The sequence below is a fragment of the Chiloscyllium plagiosum genome, unplaced genomic scaffold (assembly GCF_037043375.1).
Source record: "Chiloscyllium plagiosum isolate Xiang-an unplaced genomic scaffold, Cpla_swu_hap1 HiC_scaffold_33, whole genome shotgun sequence".
In the NCBI taxonomy this organism is placed as follows: domain Eukaryota; kingdom Metazoa; phylum Chordata; class Chondrichthyes; order Orectolobiformes; family Hemiscylliidae; genus Chiloscyllium; species Chiloscyllium plagiosum.
Genome location: NW_028270171.1, coordinates 9,141,044 through 9,161,310, shown reverse-complemented (window position 1 = coordinate 9,161,310; position 20,267 = coordinate 9,141,044). Strand labels below are relative to the sequence as shown.

At 47.1% G+C, this 20,267-nt stretch overlaps 1 protein-coding gene across 1 annotated transcript in view; it reads right to left on the bottom strand.

The window, feature by feature from the left end:
• Window positions 1-20,267, bottom strand: part of LOC122542186 (excitatory amino acid transporter 2-like) — a 48,234-nt gene that overhangs the window by 11,430 nt on the left and 16,537 nt on the right. Inside the window, 6 exon segments of the mRNA XM_043679633.2 lie at window positions 544-738; window positions 1,922-2,155; window positions 4,393-4,519; window positions 6,634-6,814; window positions 9,055-9,305; window positions 16,820-16,972. Coding sequence (XP_043535568.2) covers window positions 544-738; window positions 1,922-2,155; window positions 4,393-4,519; window positions 6,634-6,814; window positions 9,055-9,305; window positions 16,820-16,972 — 1,141 coding nt within the window.

Sequence of the window (20,267 nt, the reverse complement as noted above, 5' to 3'; positions counted from 1 at the left end):
CGCTCAGATGGCAGTTGCTAGTCAATCACATCACCTTTCCCGATTTATCTCCTGATCTCCAGCATCTACTTTCTCCTCCCTGCTCTCCTGAATGGGTTGGTTCGGAATTTAAGCTGCATCTGTTGCCCTGAAACAGTGTCACTGTATCAGCTCCAACATCAGGAGCTGATGGTACAGTGAACACAGAGCTCCTATTCCAGAGGGTTAAGTCAATGCTCCAGGGACATGAGCTCAAATCACTCCATCAGTACTAGTCAACTGATAAATCCCAAATTAAAATGAGTCATAGAGGGGTAATTTCTAAATTAGACACAAAAATTAAGCAAACCAATTTATGATTACTATTATTGCTAATGTGTTTATATTCTACCTTTATAAATAAATTAAGTTTCAGCAGCTAGGTTTGAACCCACATTGCCAGAGAATGAGTCAGGTCGTTGGAGTGCCATTATTACACACAACCATTGCAGGACTAAGGCACACAGGTTGCATGGGGTATGGCGCCCATTGGCAAGGGGAATTGTCATCAAGAGGACCATTTACCTGACTGTTATTATCTGCCCAGGGTCCAGTGTGATCCCGTTCATCTGGGCAATGAAGATGGCCGCCACTGCTTCGTACAGCGCTGTCCCATCCATATTTATGGTCGCACCAATGGGCAGCACAAATCGGGTCACCCGTTTGTCAATCTGCAGGTTCTCTTCGAGACAGCGAAAGGTCACAGGCAGAGTACCCGCACTGTATCAGAGAGACAGACAAGGGTTCACTCATTGTTACTGCACAGATCAGTGACAGAGTAATGCCCAATTCCAACACCCCCTCAGGACAGAGATAGCACGGGGTTGGATACACAGTAAAGCTCCCTCTACACTGTCCCCATCAAACATCATCCCCCTCCCTGAGGTCAGGGACAGCACGGGGTTGGATACACAGTAAAGCTCTCTCTACACTGTCCCATCAAAGCTCCCCCAGGTCAGGGACAGCACAGGGTTAGATACAGAGTAAAGCTCCCTGTACACTGTCAGCCATCAAACACCCCTCAGGATAGGGACAGCACGGGGTTGGATACACAGTAAAGCTCCCCCTACATTTCCCCCATCCAACACCCCCTCAGGACAGGGACAGCACAGCCTGAGATACAGAGCAAAGCTCCCTCTACACTGTCCCCATCAAACGTCACCCCCTCCCCTCCTTGAGATCAGGGACAGCACGGGGTTGGATACACAGTAAAGCTCCCTCTACACTGTCCCCATCAAAGCTCCCCCAGGTCAGGGACAGCACAGGGTTAGATACAGAGTAAAGCTCCCTCTACACTGTCCGCCGTCAAACACCCCTCAGAACAGGGACAGCACGGGGTGAGATACAGAGTAAAGCTCCCAATACACTGTCCCCATCAAACGCCACCCCTCTCCCGGAGGTCAGGGACAACATGGGGTTAGATACAGAGTAAAGCTCCCTCTACACTGTTCCCATCAAACACCCCTCAAGTATAGGAATAGCACAGGGTTAGGTACAGAGTAAAGCTCCCTCTACACTGTCCGCCGTCAAACACCCCTCAGAACAGGGACAGCACGGGGTGAGATACAGAGTAAAGCTCCCAATACACTGTCCCCATCAAACGCCACCCCTCTCCCGGAGGTCAGGGACAACATGGGGTTAGATACAGAGTAAAGCTCCCTCTACACTGTTCCCATCAAACACCCCTCAAGTATAGGAATAGCACAGGGTTAGGTACAGAGTAAAGCTCCCTCTACACTATCCCAATCATACACTCCCCAGAGCAGGGACAGCACAGGGTTAGATGCAGAGTAAAGCTCTCTCTACACTGTCCCCACTCAGGAGCAGTGCAACATGGTTGGAGTGAACCATTGGACTGTGCTGCCCTTTGGCCAAGCGGGCAGACACAAGAGGTGGGCCCTACCTGGAGGCAGTGCCGAGAGCCGTGATCCAAGCCTGAAATATCCCACCGCAGAAGGTGAGAGGGTTCTTCCTGGTGATGAGGAGGTAGATGGAGGGGAGAATGAAGGCGCCGTGAATAACAAGGCCCACTATCACTGTCACCATGTACATGCCGAGTTGCTGAGCAACCACTTCTAGGTCCTTGATGGCCGCAATCTTTCCGCAGATCAGGGAGGCGATTCCCAAGGGAGAGTACCTGCCAGCACAACACATTCACCCATCAGCACACTCTCCGTCCATCTGGATGGTCTGAAACAAGGTGGGTAAGGATGCTCGAGACAGCAAAGTGGGCCCAGCAGGATTCCTGAGGCCTCCTTTGCTAATGGTGAAGATTCATCAAGGGCCGTGACAACCAATGACCTATCATACCCACGTCTCCGCCTGTACCCTCACCCTCTCACGTGTAAGGCATAGTGTTTTGGGTTAAAGCCCCAATGCGCAGATTGGAGCATGTACCTTCGGCTGGAGTCAGGGAAGGCAAGACCACCTTTCCAGAAAGATGTCAAATCAAGTTCCCCTTCTAAGGTAGACTTCAAAGATCTCTTTTGTAATGTATCAAGGAGCAGGAGATGGTGTGCTTGGTGTCCAATATTTATTCCTTTTACCAACATCAGTAAAACCAGAAGACGAGGGACAGTGCTGTGTACCCATTTTCTATTGAGCTCTCCCACATTACAGCAATGACCGATTGACTCCAAATTTCCCTGGCTAGAAAGCACATTGAGATGCCCTGAGACAGAGAAAGCCCTCATCGAACTGACAAGTTGTGAAATAGCCCTAGCGCACAGGGAGGCTGCTCAGCCCATTATGTCTGTGCATGTTCTCCCCTGGTCTCACTCCCCTGGTCTTTCCCTTCAAATCTTCTCTCTTCAGACAATTATCCAGTTCCCTTTGGAAAGTCCCTATTGAATCTGCCTCCACCTAGGGCAGCACGGTGGCTCAGTGGTTAGCACTGCTACCTCACAGTGCCAGGGGACCCATGTGCATCGTGTCCAGCCTTGGGCGACTGTCTGTGTGGAGTCTGCGCCTTCTCCCTGTGTCTGCGTGGGCTTCCTCCCACAATCCAAAGGTTAGGGTGGATTGGCAATGGGAAATTGTCCATAGTGGCTCAGGGATGTGTTAGGGTAAATATAGAGCAATAGATTGGGGAATGGGCGTGTATGGGATATTCTTCAGCGGGTCAGTGTGGACTTGTGGGGCCGAAGGGTCTGTTTCCACACTGTAGGGATTCTATGACCTATGACTTCACTCTAAGTCAGTGCGGTCAAATTACTAACTACGCACTGTGTAAAAATGGTTTCCCTTGTGTTGCCATTGCTTCTTCAGCCAGTCACCTTAAATCCCTGCCCTCCAGTTCTCAACCCTCTTGTCAGTGGGAACAGTGTCTCCATATCTACTTCATCCAGAGCCTCCTGATTTTAAACACCTGTACCAAATTCCCTCAAGGCGAAAAAGGAACAGGAGGCGGCCATTCTGCCCCTCAAGCCTGCTCCGACATTCAATGAGATCCTGGCTGACTGTGGCCTTACTCTCTATACCTGCCTTTGGCCCATAACCCTCAATCTCTTTGCTTCACAAAAAATGATCATCCTCAGATTTAATTAACAACTGATCAAGCATCCAGTGCCATTTGTGGAAGAGAGTTCCAATCCTCTCCCACCCTTTGTGTGTGTGGAAGTGCGTCCTAACATCTCTCTTGAACGGTCCAGCCTTCATTTGCAAACTTTGCTGCCTCGTTCCGGAACGCCCAAGCAGCGAAAATAGAACTATTTCCCCGTCTTTTCCTGTCAAGGTCTTGAAGACTCCAATCAGATCACCCCTTAACCTTCTAAATTCTTGTGAAGAATACCCAACTTGCATAATCCCTCCCTATAGTCCAGGTACCACTTTTGTAAACCTACACCGTGCTCCCTCCAACGCCAATATAATCCTTCCCAAGGTGTGATGGCCAGATCTGCTCCCAGTACTCCAAATGGAGTTCAACCAGGGTATTGTGTGACTGCAGCATCACCTCTATGCACTTATACTCCAATCCTCGAGATGTAAGGTCCTCAGCTTCGCCAACATCCCCAGGAAATCGGAATTCCAAGCCGTTGCATAAATTCCGGTGAATCTTCAGTGAACCGTCTCTAAGGGCTGTCTGAACTTTGATGCCCATACTGGGCAAAGTCCACCAGGTGAGGCAGTACAAACGTTTGTTATAACTTTCTCAATTTTGCACACGATGCTTTTATAAAGCCCGTACGTTTTCATTAACCACGTTCCTGTCCTGCTCTACCACCTACAATGCAACTCACCCCTCCATTACCACCCCACTGTGCCTCATTCAGTGACCTTGACACGTGCTCACCAACATCTTCTCCTCCCCCCACAATCCCTGTCTCCCCCCCCTCCCCCACCCAGGTGGCCCCTCCTTGTGGAAATCACCCTTACCACATGATCATCGAAACCAGCTTCATTATGATTTCGTTGAGAACATTGAAGAACTCGGCCATGATATGTGCCCTTTCACCCATCTTCCCCATGGATATCCCAAACGCAATGAAGAAACCAATCAGGCCTAGGGAACAAACGGCAATTTAACAACAGAGTCAAGCTGTTGTGTTATATGTACAAACCGAGAGTCACATTGTCAACAAATTCAGAAGGAACAAGTTGGCGATACCAGGGCATGGCAGGGAGAAACTGGAATGTTGGCCTTTACCACAAACTATTTGAGCCAGAGGAAATTGTATAAAACCTTGGAGAATCAATAACACGTGGGGCTGGAAAAGGCACAGCCGGTCAGGCAGCATCTGAGGGGCAAGAGAGTCGACATTTCAGACAGGACCCTTCTTCAGGACTGGGGAGGGGGAAGGGGTTTGAGAGAGAAAGCTAGGTGATTGGTGGGTGAAGGTAGGAGGTGATAGTGAGAGGGCTTGGAGAGGCACTGCCTGGAGCACTGTGCACGGTTTGCTCCCCTTATCTCCTCATTAGACAGCCCTGTCTCCTCAGGGTTCAGTCTGATGGACCTCTATTGAACTCCCTCTACAGCAAGTGCATCCTTCCTCAGAAATGACCCTGTCTTTGTATATTTACAGTGTGTGAGGACCAAGGGCCAGAGGAATCTTCAGTCTGAATGTGACTGCCTTTACTAACACGACCATCTCTGAACAGTACCATCCCCCAAGCATTATATTGTAGCTCAAGGACCGTTGTTTAAGATATCACACTGTTGGGAATTGGCAGCAACTGAATCCTGGAGGAAGGATTACATTTGATGGTAATGCAGGCAGCTCAGAAAAGGTTTGCTGATCTGATTCCAAATATGGAGAGGCTGTTCATCAGGAGAGGTTGTGTAGGTTCATTGGAGTTGAGAGAGAGGTGACTTTATCAAAACGTGTAAAGTTTTTGGAAGGTGGGGGGGGGGTGGGGGTGGAATTTGACAGGATAGATGTGGAGAACTTGTTGGAGATTCCAAGAAACAGAGGGCATAATCTCAGAATAAGGGATTGTCCATTTAAGAGAATGAGAAAGAGGATTTTTTTCATGTCAGGTAGTAAATCTGTGCAATTCTTTACCGCAGATGGTCTGGGTCGATAAATATACTCAAGGCTGAGGTAGACACGTTTTTATTCTGTGAGGGAATCAAGGGGGGGAGGGGGGAAAGGCAGGAAAGTAGAGTTGAGGATTATCAGACTTGATAATCATTGAACGGTTGAGCTGAATCGATGGGCTGAACAGTCTGCTTCAGCCCATACGTCTTATGGTCTTCGAGGGGCAGGTTTGGTGGTCCCACCACATGCAGGCACTGGGAAGTTTAGAACTGTCCCTCCTCATCAGTCCCCAACAGCCCTGGGGATTCAGTGGTTCAGCTCCACACTCTCCGTTGGGAATGGGTAACATTGGGCCCAGCCAGCGACACCCCTATCCCAAGAAAGGAGAAAACAGAACTTGTGTGGTGGCTCTGTGGTTAGCACCGCTGCCTCATAGTGCCAGGGACCTGGGTTTGCACGTTGTCCCTGTGTCTTTATGAGTTCCCTCTGGGTGCTCCAGTTACCCCCCACCCCCCCCACAGTCCAAAGATGAGCAGATTTGGGTGAATTAGCCCTGCTAAATTGCCCATGATGTGCAGGTTAGGGTGGATTAGACATGGAAAATGCAGCATTATAGGGTAAGGGGGGAATTGGCCTGGATGAACTGCTCTTCTGAGTGTTGGTGTGGGCTGAACGGCCTGGTCCCACACTGTCGGGATTCTATACATTCTCTGGTTGTGTTGCATTTAAATGCTGCAGTTTCCTCAGAAAAGGAACATTAGTAGTTTTCTCCACGCTTCCAAGCAATTGGAGTAGCCAACCATTCATCTACGTGGCCAATGCTCCCTCTCAGCTACATGGCTTCTAGGGTGCTCTGTGCACATGAACTTTGGGATGTCCACACAGCGGCAAGAAAAACGAGAGAGAAAGATTGGTTGTGCCCTCAATTTACAGCCTCCCCTTATGTCCTTCAATAATAGACAGAAAGATCAAGGTCAAAAGTGGAGTTAACTCATTCTGCACATCTTCAGCAGCGTCTTGTCTTCATCAACAGCGAAGATTCTGCCCATCCAGAAAAGCATCCAAAATGGGGTGACCCCTCTGCAGAATCACGGTATGGAATTAATAAATTTAGAAAGTAAGGGAGCGTGACTCCTACCTAGAACGTTCATGCCCCATTTCAGCTCCAGTTGTTTCTTTGTTACAAAGATCGGCCGGGTGTTGACAGAGAGTAGAGTCCCATTTGGGAAGGAAGCATTCGCTGTGACTGCATGGGTTGAGTTGTCAGACTTGGCGTCATCAGGGAGAGAGACCAGAACCTTCTTTGATACAGTTTGCACCTAATTGACCAAATCAATCCCGTTAGTAAAATGTATTGCAACGCTGTCCAATAACCGCACTTGTTTTATTCCATTAGAAACATGACATTGACAACAGACACATGCTGGGCTTGTTTAATCTATTCGGGGACCAGATTTTACAATGGTAACCATGGCAACAGTGGAGAGAAAGTAGGCCAATCCAATTGATTGTGTTTTGCAGAAATTCTGTAAATGAAAATAACACACGGCTTAGTTTCACCAATAACTGATGAACAAGGATGGTGTGGAATTATTCTTAACAGTCACTCTCAAAGTCAACAATACAACTAATATTATTGTCAATCCATCTTGTATATGTCCATCAATCCACTGTGCATCTATCTTTATGCCTTGCTATTTACAAGAATTTGCATTTGTACTGTGCCTTTAAGAGAACAAATCATCCCCAGATGTATTGCTGTTGTCTTTTCTGATGAGACTACAAGGGGACATCAGGAGAAACTAATTTAAATAGGAAGGTGTTTACAGAATGACCAAATGAAACAGAAAGAGATGGAGACAGGAACATTTGAGCTCAGGACCCAGAGAGTTGCCGGAGGGTGGGCAGAGTGGTAGTAAGGCTAAGGGAGGGCATACTAATAATGGATAATGGTTTCAGGATCACCGTCATTGGGACTAGTCTAATTTCAGACTGTCTCACTACATGAAGGTGTTGCAGTGGGAGTGAACCCCCACCACAGCATTAATCTAGGCTTTCGGTTAAATCGCTCATGACATGATCACTTTACCACTGCCTCTCTTTATGGATAGATCGATGAACGTTTTCTAAAACCTGACTTGAGAATGGAAGATGCCGCTCAGTGAGTAGTGTCAGACTGAAGCCCACTCCAGAGAGCTGGGTACAGTCAGAGGCTGACCACTACAGTGCAGCTCAGGAAGAGCCTCCAGACTGAAGATCCTGTCTGCAGTGTCCAAGAGATTCGACTGCAGCATTTGAGAAAGAGCAGGGAATTTCTCTACAGTATCCTAGCAGACATCCCTCAACAAGTTTCACTAACAAGTCATAGCTCCACAGCACAGAAACAGACCCTTCGGACCAACTCGTCCATGCCGACAAAATATCCTAAATCAATCTAATCCCATCTGCCAGCATTTAGCCCATATCCCTCCAAACCCTTCCTATTCATATACCCATCCAGATGCCTTTTAAATGTTGTAATTATACCAGCCTCCACCACATCCTCTGGTATCTCATTCCATAAACGCACCACCCTCTGCGTGAGAAAGCTGCCCCTTAGGTCTCTTTTATATCTTTCCCCTCTCACCCTAAACCTATGCCCTTTAGTTCTGGACTCCCCAACCCCAGGGAAAAGACTTTATCTATTTATCCTATCCATGCCCCTCATAATTTGATAAACCTCTGTAAGGTCACCCCTCAGACTCCGACACTCCAGGGGAAAACAGCCCCAGCCTATTCAACCTCTCCCAATAACCCAAACCCTTCAACCCAGAATGGCGCACAATACCAGGGCTTTCCCAAAGTGGGTGAGCTCTAAGGCACCATTGGCCTACTATGTCGTTCTAATCAATTTACAACAATTTTGAGCCTGCTCCGATGGACCCCAATACAATACCCATCCCTTACCCGCACGGGTCTCCACCTCTCACCATCGGCTCTCTATCCCTTACCTACAGTTTCCAAACCACACTTATTGGTCTCTGCCCCTCACCTACCGGTCTCTGCCCCTTACTTACTGGTTCCCACCCCTCACCTACTGGTCTCTAGCCCCTTTACCTACTGGTCTCTACCCCCTTTACCTACTGGTCCCTACCCCTTACCAACTGGACCCTACCTTTCACCCATGGGTCTCAATCCCTCAACTATGGGTTCTCATCCCTCACCCACCAGTCCTCACCCCTCAGTGATGGGTCTCTACCCCTCACCTATGGGTTTCTCACCTACAGGTCTCCAGGTCTCCCTCTCCTCTCCACCCTTGGTCTCACTGGTTGTGAAATGTTAACACCTCGAATCAGGATCACAGAGGGAAAAGGTTTGGGAAACTGACTGTCACACTGTGAGAGTTTTTCAATTGGCTTCCAGTCGCTAAAGTACTTCAGTGGTTATAAAGCACTTAGAGCTATCCAATGGTCATTGGAAAGAGCTTCCTAACCACAAATCCTTCTTTATCCCCAGTCTGGAGGCAGTGCCAGCTCACTACTAGAAATCCAAAAGTCTAGTTAACCTGAACAGAGGTTACCTGTTGGAAACATGCTTGAACAAGGTTTTCCGGGAACAGATTCCGGATGAGATCCAGGAAGGCATCCAAACTTGACACTTCGGGATTCCTGGACATCACAGTCATCGGCTTCTTCAGCTTTTGGTTACCGGGATGGATGGCGATCACCAGAACCACACCGAGAGCAGCAGCGATCACTGTGGTGGACATGTAATACACTAAGGCCCGGGAGCCCATCCTCCCACTCGATTTAGCATCCAGACCCGCGAGGCCTGGAGGGAGAAGGGAACAATGGTCATGGGGTGTGCTGCCTCGTTGTAGTTCTTGACAAAATCCTTTCATAACAGCATAAAACGCAGTGGTGTAATAGACTGTTCAGCCCATCAAACCTACCCCACCATTCCATGAGATTGTGGGTGATCTGATTATCCTCAACCCTACTTTCCTGCCTTTTACCCACAATCCTCAATTCCCTCCTCCTTAAAAATCTGTCCAACCCAGCCTTGAGTAATCAGAATGACTTAGCCTCTGTAGATTCATTATTTCAGAGAAGAAATTCCTCCTCATCTCAACCTTAAATGTCATTCTTGGATTATGCCATAAAACCATAAGAAATAGGAACACGAGGCAGCCATTCAGCCCCTCGAACCTGCTCCACTATTCAGTAGGATCAATGCTGATCCGACATTCCTCACATCCACCTTCCTGCGTTTTCCCTGTAACCCTCGATTCCCCGACTGGCCAAGAATCTATCTAGCTCAATATACATAAGGTCTCTGCCCTCAGAGCTCTCTGTGGTAAGGAGTTCCAAAAACACACAAGCCACTAAGGGAAGAAATTCCTCCTCATCTCAATCTTACATTGGCATCCCCTTTCATCTGAGACTATGCCCTTTGGCCCTTGACCATTCCACAATCATTTCAGCTGCATCATAAGATTCTTCCCGATGCTGACTGACTTACTGTACAAACATGCAAATGTTCAAATTGGGACTGGGAGTAGGCCATTCAGGCCCTTTAGTCTACTTCGCCACTGAACGAGACCTTGGCCTCAACTCCACCTTTCCACCCACCCCCAAGAACCATCCTCTCCCCTGTCAGTCAACAATCGATTGACCTTGACCTGAAAGATAATCTAAAGCCCTGTCTCCTTCAGAGTACCACAAACCCACAACCGCCTCAGACAGAGAAAAACTCCTCATCATCTCCATCTTAAATGGGAGCTCCAACACTCTCCCACCTTTTACTGCTGTATTCAGTGTTGACCTTCCAAACAGACCTATACTTTGCCCAAGTATCACTGAAGTTGCGAGGTCTCCTTTTGTTTTAGCACCAAAACATCCCGTCACACCTCATCCTATTGGCAGTTAGAATCCTGCCCTGGCTACTTCCTTGGGAAAGCTTCCAGGTTGGGGGACTGGGGATTAGGGAAGGGGGTCAGTTTTGAGAATAATCTGTTTCAAACAAGACTTCCTTGACAAGTTAGTAGGCTGTCACTCAATAAGTACAAATTTGTCTGAAGCAGTTTGATTACTTTGTGTGCTACTGGGGAATGGGGAACCAGAATTGCACTGAATTTACACTACGGAAACTGGCCATTCAGTCTGGCTGATGTTTATGCTCCACTTGGGTCATCTTTCACCTAGTACATCTCATCGACAAATCCTTTTTATTTGTTTCTCCTTCACATATATATCACTCTCTCTCTCAAATATATCTGCTATTTCACTCAACTAATTCCTGGGTTAGCGAGTTCCACATTCTGGTCCTGGGTAGTAACATTTCTCTTGATTTATCCAGTGGATTTCTTAATGATCAATTTAGATTTATGATCCCTAGTTCTGCACAAACAGAACCACATTCTCTACCCCGAGCAATGTTTACCCTATTCTGGATCAATGGTGCTGGAAGAGCACAGCAATTCAGGCAGCATCGAGGAGCTTCAGCAAAATCGACGTTTCGGGCAAAAGCCCTTATCCCCGTTCCCGTTCGCGCACTCTGCCCCATCCCCATTCTCACACTCTGCCCCGTCCCCATTCTCAAACTCTCCTCCGTCTCCATTCTCAAACTCTCCCCCGTCTCCATTCTCAAACTCTCCCCCGTCTCCATTCTCAAACTCTCCCCCGTCTCCATTCTCAAACCCTCCCCCGTCTCCATTCTCAAACCCTCCCCCGTCTCCATTCTCAAACTCTCCCCCGTCCCCATTCTCAAACTCTCCTCCGTCTCCATTCTCAAACTCTCCCCCGTCTCCATTCTCAAACTCTCCCCCGTCTCCATTCTCAAATTCTCCCCGTCTCCATTCTCAAACCCTCCCCCGTCTCCATTCTCAAACTCTCCCCCACCTCCATTCTCAAACTCTCCCCCGTCTCCATTCTCAAACTCTCCTCCGTCTCCATTCTCAAACTCTCCCCCATCTCCATTCTCAAATTCTCCCCGTCTCCATTCTCAAACCCTCCCCCATCTCCATTCTCAAACTCTCCCCCACCTCCATTCTCAAACTCTCCCCCGTCTCCATTCTCAAACTCTCCTCCGTCTCCATTCTCAAACTCTTCCCCGTCTCCATTCTCAAACTCTCCCCCGTCTCCATTCTCAAACTCTCCCCCACCTGCATTCTCAAACTCTCCCCCGTCTCCATTCTCAAACTCTCCCCCACCTCCATTCTCAAACTCTCCCCGTCTCCATTCTCAAACTCTCCCCCACCTCCATTCTCAAACTCTCCCCCGTCTCCATTCTCAAACTCTCCCCGTCTCCATTCTCAAACTCTCCCCCGTCTCCATTCTCAAACTCTTCCCCCTTCTCGTTTCTCAAACTCTATCCCATCCCAATTCTCAAAATCTACCCTGTCCAATCCTTCAATATATTTAAATTAGGTCCCTGATCAATCATATCTGTTCTAAGGAGCCTCTGTCTAATCTGCAGTTCCTGATAATTATTTGTTCCATTTATTATCTGTATGTGGATTAATCTGAAAGAGATGAGCCTTCCACAAAGATAAAAAGTTTAGAAATGGGCTTTAACTCTCACAGCTTCACCCTGCCTTTACTGTGTGGTCGTGGGGGAGTTTACAGATGGATTAACATTCTGACAGTTGACATAGAGTCATTTCCCCTCCCCCCACCTCATCCTAGTTTCAAACTTCCAGCTCAGCACTGTCCCCTTGACCTGTCCGGACTTGTCCGACCTGCCTAACTCCTTTTCCACTTATCCACTCCACCCTCTCCTCCCTGACCTATCACCTTCATCTCCTCCCCCACTCACCCATTGTACTCTATGCTACTTTCTCCCCACCCCCACCCTCCTCTAGCTTATCTCTCCACGCTTCAGACTCTCTGCCTTTATTCCTGATGAAGGGCTTTTGCCCGAAACGTCAATTTCGCTGCTCGTTGGATGCTGCCTGAACTGCTGTGCTCTCCCAGCACCACTGATCCAGAATCTGGTTTCCAGCATCTGCAGTTATTGTTTTTACCTCATAGTCATTGAGCCATACCGCACAGAAACAGACCCCTCAGTTCAACCAGTCCATGCTGACAATAATCCAAACTTGACCTATGTCCCTCCAATCATTTCTTATTGATATACTTACCCAAATGTCTTTTAAACATTGCAACTGCACCCACATCCACCACTTCCTCTGGAGGTTCATTCCACACGCAAACCACACACTGGGTAAAAGAATTGCCCCTCATATCTTTCTTAAATCTCTCTCCTCTCCCCTTAAAAATATGCCCCCTTGTCTTGAAAACCCCACTCTAGGAAAAAGCCACCTGCCAGTCACCTTATTTATACCCCTCATGATTTTATAAACCACTGTAAGGTCACCCCCTCAACCTCCTACACTCCAATGAAAAATGTCCTAGTCTATCTGATGGGCGGCACGGTGGTTAGCACTGCTGCCTCGCAGCGCCAGAGACCCGGGTTCAGTTCCCGCCTCAGGCGACTGACTGTGTGGAGTTTGCACGTTCTCCCCGTGTCTGCGTGGGTTTCCTCCGGGTGCTCCGGTTTCCTCCCACAGTCCAAAGATGTGCAGGTCAGGTGAATTGGCTATGCTAAATTGCCTGTAGTGTTAGGTAAGGGGTAAATGTAGGGGTATGGGTGGGTTACGCTTCGGCGGGTCGGTGTGGACTTGTTGGGCCGAAGGGCCTGTTTCCACACTGTAAAGTAATCTAATCTAATCTAATCTATCTAGCCTCTCCTGATAACTCAAACCTTTCATTCCCAGCAACACCTTGGTAAATCTCGATTGAATCCTCTCCAGTTTAATAATATCCTTCCCATAACAGGGTGACCAGAACTGGACACAGAAAAGGCCTCACCAATGTCTTGTACAACCACAACATGACGTCCCACAGATAAGACACAATTTTCTTAACTGGTAAAGCAGGATTAATGGGCCGAATGGTCTATTCTTTCTTACGGTCTTATGAGAAATGACACAAATGCCCCACTCGATATCAACCCAGTTTGGAAATTGCGAGGGAAAACTGTGGTTACACACAACATCTGGGGTCCTAACTTTCTTGGGTTGCTAACTTATTCTTGGAGGTTACATCACATGACCTCTCACCCTTCACCAGCCCGTCAATGACCTTTCCACCCTCTACTCACCATATCTAAAACTTTTTGAATGGAAATTAGGAATGTATGCAATTGTTTTTGTGAACGTCCAAGTGATTTTCCACCCAAGCTACCTCCAAGTGTCCAGGTGTTTAATATTGAATTTCGGAAGCTTCCTGGGAGACTGGGAACTGCATAATGAAGCCAAAGACTGATAAAGGCTTTGTTGGCGGATATTCTGGGCATTGGTCCATGCACTGCCCTAGGGATCCTGTGCACAGGCTCAATGGGCCAAGCGGCCTCTTCTGTGCTGTTTGAATCTATGAGCCTGAGCTACTGAGAGTCAGATCCTCCCTTTCATCTGTCTTTACGGAATCATGAGGGACACCATTTCACCCATCGCACCCAGGTCGGCCTCTCCAGCGAGAGCTTACTCAATCTGTCTCGCAACCAAAGCAAACGCAAGATACTACAGATACAGGTAGCCCCCACTTTCAAAACTTCACTACGTGCCACTTCCCTTTTACAATAGACCTACATTAGTATCTGTTATTGCGAACCAAAAGAAATCCAAAGAGGATTTTCACTTTTACGGGAAAAGGCAAAATTTTTCCCATATAAGTTAATGCTTCTTCACTTCATGCCATTTTGGCTGGCAAAAGGTTCCATAGGAACACTCTACTTTTTTTTATATAGCAGGGGATACCTATACAGGAAACCACAGAAATTGCTGGAGAAACTCAGCAGGTCTCATGGCATCTGTGGAGAGTGAAACAGAGTTTAGAACTCTGAAGAATTCAGTAAGGCGTTCGACAAGGTTCCCCATGGGAAACTGGTTAGTAAGGTTAGACCTCACGGAATACAGGGAGAAATAACCATTTGGATACAGAACTGGCTCAAAGGTAGAAGACAGAGGGTGGTGGTGGAGGGTTGCTTTTCAGACTGGAGGCCTGTGACCAGTTGAGTGCCACAAGGATCAGTGCTGGGCTCTCTACTTTTCATCATTTACATAAATTATTTGAATGTGAGCATAAGAGGTATAGTTAGTAAGTTTGCAAATGACACCAAAAGTAGTGGACAGTGAAGAAGGTTACCTCAGATTACAACAGGATCTTGACCAGATGGGCCTATGGGCTGAGAAGTGGCAGATGGAGTTAAATTCAGATAAATGTGAGGTGCTGCATTTTGGGAAAGCAAATCTTAGCAGGACTTATAAACTCAATGGTAAGGTACTGGGGAGTGTTGCCGAGACCTTGGAGTGCAGGTTCATAGCTCCTTGAAATTGGAGTCGCAGGTAGATAGGATAGTGAGGAAGGCATTTGGTATGTTTTCCTTTATTGGTCAGAGTACTGGGTACAGGCGTTGGGAGGTCATGTTGCGGCTGTACAGGACATTGGTTAGGCCACTGTTGGAATATTGCGTGCAATTCTGGTCTCCTTCCTATTGGAAGGATGTTGGGAAACTTGAAAGGGTTCAGAAAAGATTTACAGCATGTTGCCAGGGTTGGAGGATTTGAGCTACAGGGAAAGGTTGAATAGGCTGAGGATAAATAGACAAAGTCTTTTCCCTGGGGTGGGGAAGTCCAGAACTAGAGGTCATATGTTTAGGGTGAGATGAGAAAGATTTAAAAGAGACCGAAGGAGCAACCTTTTCACGCAGAGGGTGGTACGTGTATGGAACGAGCTGCCAGAGGATGTGGAGGAGCCTGGTACAATTGCAACATTTAAAAGGCATCTGGATGGGTATATGAATAGGAAGGGTTTGGAGGGATATGGGCTGGGTGCTGGCAGGTGAGACTAGATTGGGTTGGGATATCTGGTCGGCATGGACCAAAGGGTCTGTTTCAGTGTACATCTCTATGACTCTATAATAATTGTACCAGACTTGAAACATTAACTCTTCTCCACGGCCTTTAATGTGATTATAATGCAAGGTGAAGTCACCAGAATCTTGCCAGACCATCATTAGAGAGAGAGGGCTGGAGGGTTTGAGATATAGGGAGAGGCTGGAGCTGTTTTCCCTGGAGCATCAGAGGCTGAGGGATGACCTTATTGAGGTTTATAAAATCGTGAGGGACATCAATAAATAGACAAGGTCTCTTCATTGGGATGGGGGGAGTCCAGAAGTAGAGGGCATAGGTTTAGGATGAGAGGGGAAAGATTTAAAAGGGTCCTAAGGGGCAACTTTTTCACACAGAGGGTGGTACATGTATGGAATGAGCTGTCAGAGGAAGTGGTGGAGGCTGGTACAATTGCAACATTTAAAAGGCAACTGGATGGGTATATGAATAGGAAGGGTTTGGAGGGATACGGGCCAGGTGCTGGCAAATAGGACTAGATTAGGTTAGGATATCTGATCGGCACAGATGAGTTGTACCGAAGGGTCTGTTTCCGTGCTGTACATCGCCAGGACTGGTGTTAGTTTAATCAGAGGGCCACATACCTCAAGGAGGGGAGAGATTGCGAAGGAGATTCCTTCATAGTAACCTCAGCTGTCGCAGGAATTGAACCCATAGCGTTGGTATCTTCCCACATTACAGACCAGCCATCCGAGCTAACAAACTCCCTGTGATGCATTCTGTTGCTGAATAGCCCACAGCTGAAGCATGATGCTGGTACAGCGAGTGTGGAGCCAGAAGGCAAAGGAGGAGAAAGGCTGGTGGAGGCAATGACGCGGTGGTATTATCGCTGCACTATTAATCCAGAGACAAGAGTGTGGTTACTGGAAAAGCACAGCCAATCAGGCAACATCCCAGGAGCAGAAGAGTCAACATTCCAGGTGAAGCCCTTCCCCGGGGATGATGATCAGGAAGGATGATTAATCCAGAGACCCAGGAATGTCCTGTGGACCCAAGTTCAAATCATGTCACAGCAGATCGAACTCAATAAAAAAGGAAATCTGGGGTTAAGACAATAGTGAAATAATTACTGATTGTTGCAAAATCCCATCTGGTTCACTGAGCTACTTCAGGGTGACTTTACCTCACATTACAATCACGTTGTAGGGTGAGAGAAATAGTTAACATTTTGAGTCAGTATGATTCCTCTTCAGAGTTCTAAATTTTAAGGAAGGAAATCTGCCTTCCGCACCCAGTCTGGTCTACATGTGGCTCCAGACCCGCAGGAAAGTGGCCAACTCTCAACTGCCCTCTGGGTAATAAATACTGGCCTGACCAGCTACACCCACATTTGCAGGAATGAATAACGAAAGAAACAGCCATCACGATTTCTCACCTGAGATCAAACTGGAGATGACGAGCGGGAGGATCAGCATCTTGAGCATTCGCATCAGGATGTCACCAGGGAAGGAGATGAGGAGGAGGAAGTTGGGGCCCAGGTCAGGAACCATGCGTAGAAGACAACCAAACACTGCCCCCAGAATGACCCCTGAAGCACAAAAGGTTAAACTGGAATCAGACTCCGATACAACACAAACTCACTGACCAAGAGCTGTAGGAAGGATATTATTAAATGGGAGAGGAGAGAAAAGAAATGATTCACAAGGATGTTACCAAGACTGAAGGGTTGGAGTTATTAGGAGAGGCTGGATAGGCTGGGACTTTTATTCCCTGGAGCGTAGGAGATTGATTACATTAGATTCGTCTCAACAGTGACACTTGGAATCTTCATTGAACAGTCACCGGGGTGTCAAGATTATTTTAAACACTGAGTTTATTTGGGCTGAAATCTCGAGACAGGAACATAGAAAATATTGGTCGGCTATTCAGCCCCGTTCTGCCATCCAATGAGATTAGATTACCTACAGTGTGGAAACAAATTGGGCCGAAGAGTAACCCACCCACACCCATTTCCCTCCGACTAATGCACCTAACACTATGGGCAATTTAGCATGGCCAATTCACCTGACCTGCACATCTTTGGACTGTGGGAGGAAACCGGAGCACCCGGAGGAAACCCACGCAGACATAGGGAGAATGTGCAAACTCCACACAGACAGATGCCCAAGGCGGAGATCGAACCTGGGACCCTGGTGCTGTGAGACAGCAGTGCTAACCACTGTGCCACCATGCCGCCCATTGAGGGGTGACCTTATAGAAGTTTATAAAGTCATAAGGGGCATGGCTAAGGTGAATAGCCAAGGTCTTTTCTCCAGTGTGGGTGAGTCTAAAACTAGAGGGCATAGGTTTAGGGTGAGAGAGGAAAGATATAAAAGTGACCCAAGGAGCAACTTTTAACACAGAGAATAGTGCGTGTCTGGAATGAGCTGCCAGAGGAAGTGGCAGAGATGGATACAATTGCAACATTTAAAAGGCGTTTGGACAGGGACACGGAAAGGAAAGGTTTAGAGGTGAAATAACTCCATGGTATCCTGTCACCAAGTCATTCTTTATTTACGCAGGCATAGTACATGACACTGACCCTGCTCACTCAGAGCTGGCTCCTAGAGTGAGCAGAACCCCTGACACTCCTGATTATCTGTCAGCCAGGACCTGATTGAACAAGTGTAAAACTCCCACTCAGGGAACTCAGAATCTATGAGGTCCACCTGGCTGACCTTATTACAATCACAACAAGAGGGATATGGACTAAATACAGGCAAATGCGACTAGTTCCGTTTAGGAAACCTGGTCAGCATGGACAGGTTGGGCCGAAGGGTCTGCTTCTGTGCAGTATAACTTTACATGAAAGACTTGCATTTGTGCTAGCATATTTTAGCAGCTCAGGCAATTCTAAAGGATGGTAAAGATGTATTTTGAAGTCTCATCGCTGTTATGATATAGGAAATAAAGCAGCCAATTTGCAAACAGCAAGCGCCTTATAAAACCGCGTGATAATAACCAGAACGTTTTTTAAACTAAAACCAATGAAGAGTCCCAGATGGAAGTGTAAGTTGAATTTTTTCCTCCCAATGCTGAATTTGAGGGGTATTCTCTGGGGTGACCGCAGCAGATGTTCCCGTCATCTGTAAAAGTGCTGTAGCTTTCAGAGGCGTGTTTGTCCTTTTTTCTTTTAGACAGAGATTAGGGGACAGGTGCCAAGCAGTCTCTAAGGAGATAAACACTTTTTGAAGCTTAGGGCTTTTTAAAAAAAAATGGAACAATAGAAGCAGCCTGAGTGGGTGTTGTCAAGCTCTCACAGAACCAGGATTTTCCATTAGCTTTAGGCAGTTGTTGCTGGGGTCTCAGCAGACTTGGAAGTAGTGAATCTCTGCCAGCTGCTAAACTCTCTCTCTCTGAATTGTCTCTCAGAATTGTCTTTTGATGTTCTTTCCTTTTGAATTGAAGAACTGCATGTGAGGCATTCTATTCTTGAATTTGCCTTTTGCCAAGGGTGTGTTTATGGGATATTGCTACATTGGAGCAGTTAATTAGTACTCGTTACTGTCTGTATTATTCAGTGAAGTTTTCCAGTCGTGTTAGGTTATTCCCAGTTCTTCTTTCTTTTGTTGTATTTTAACTATGGTGTTTGAATAAATTGTGCTTTGCTCCAAGTTGAGTAGTTTGATCAATTGAATTGCATCTGGAGTACAGCATCTCACATTTACCTTTAAAATAAGAAGAAATTAGGATCTAGGCTACTTTCTTAAAATACTTTGATGAGGCCTGGTCTGGTCTGTTACACATTACTCATAAAATCAGAAGGAATTTATTTTCTTTCCGTGTATGAGATATGAGCGACGCTGGCTGGGCCATTTATTGCCCGTCCCTAGTTGCTCTTGAGAAGGGAGTGGTGAGCTGCCTTCTTGAACCGCTGCAGTCCATTTGTAGTCAGGACACCCATAATGCAGTCTGGGAAAGAATTCCAGAAATTTGACCCAGCGACAGTGAAGATACAATATATTTTCAAGTTATGATAGTGAGTGGCTTGGAGGGGAACTTGCACAGGGATGGAGTTTGTTGAACAGAGTTGTATCCATTTAATCAGGAGAAAGACTTTCAGCGATTTAGATTAGATTAGATTCCCTACAGTGTGGAAACAGGCCCTTTGGCTCGACCAGTCCACACTGACCCTCCGAAGAGTATCCCACCCAGACCCATTTCCCTCTGACCAATGCACCTAACACTATGGGCAATTTCCCATGATCAATTCACCTGACCTGCACATTTCTGGACTGTGGGAGGAAACAGGAGCACCTGGAGGAAACCCACGCAGACACGAGGAGAACGTGCAAACTCCACACAGACAATCGCCCGAGGCTGGAATCGAACCTAGGACACTGGTGCTGTGAGGCAGCTGTGCTAACCACTGAGCCACTGTGCCGCACTTTAAAATCTTTATAAAGATTTTTGTTATAAATTAGAGTTTAGCTCAAACCCGTTTCCACCTTTCCCTTTGTGACCTTTTCCTTGACCCAGAAGCCCTCCACTGGGAGGCAACTCTGCCCTTTTCATTGTATTTTACTAAATAACTCCATCTCCCAACATAACATGACAAACACTGCCGACCTGAGCAATAGGACAAAAACCATCAGTGAGAGAAAAAGTGAAAACCAGGGAGCTAAATCAAATCTGTCTTGATAAATTCCACTTATTTCAGTTCCTTTCTCTCTAGCCCATGTTAACCCACCCTCCACATACTCTCGACTTGTGAAGTCCGATTTTTGAGTTGAGGGATCGTTATTGATCAGGACACCAAGGAGATCTCCAGTTGTTCCCCTTCAACGTGATGCGCGAGGATCCTTTCTATCCACTGATTGGACAGAAAGGCCACATTTTTTTGC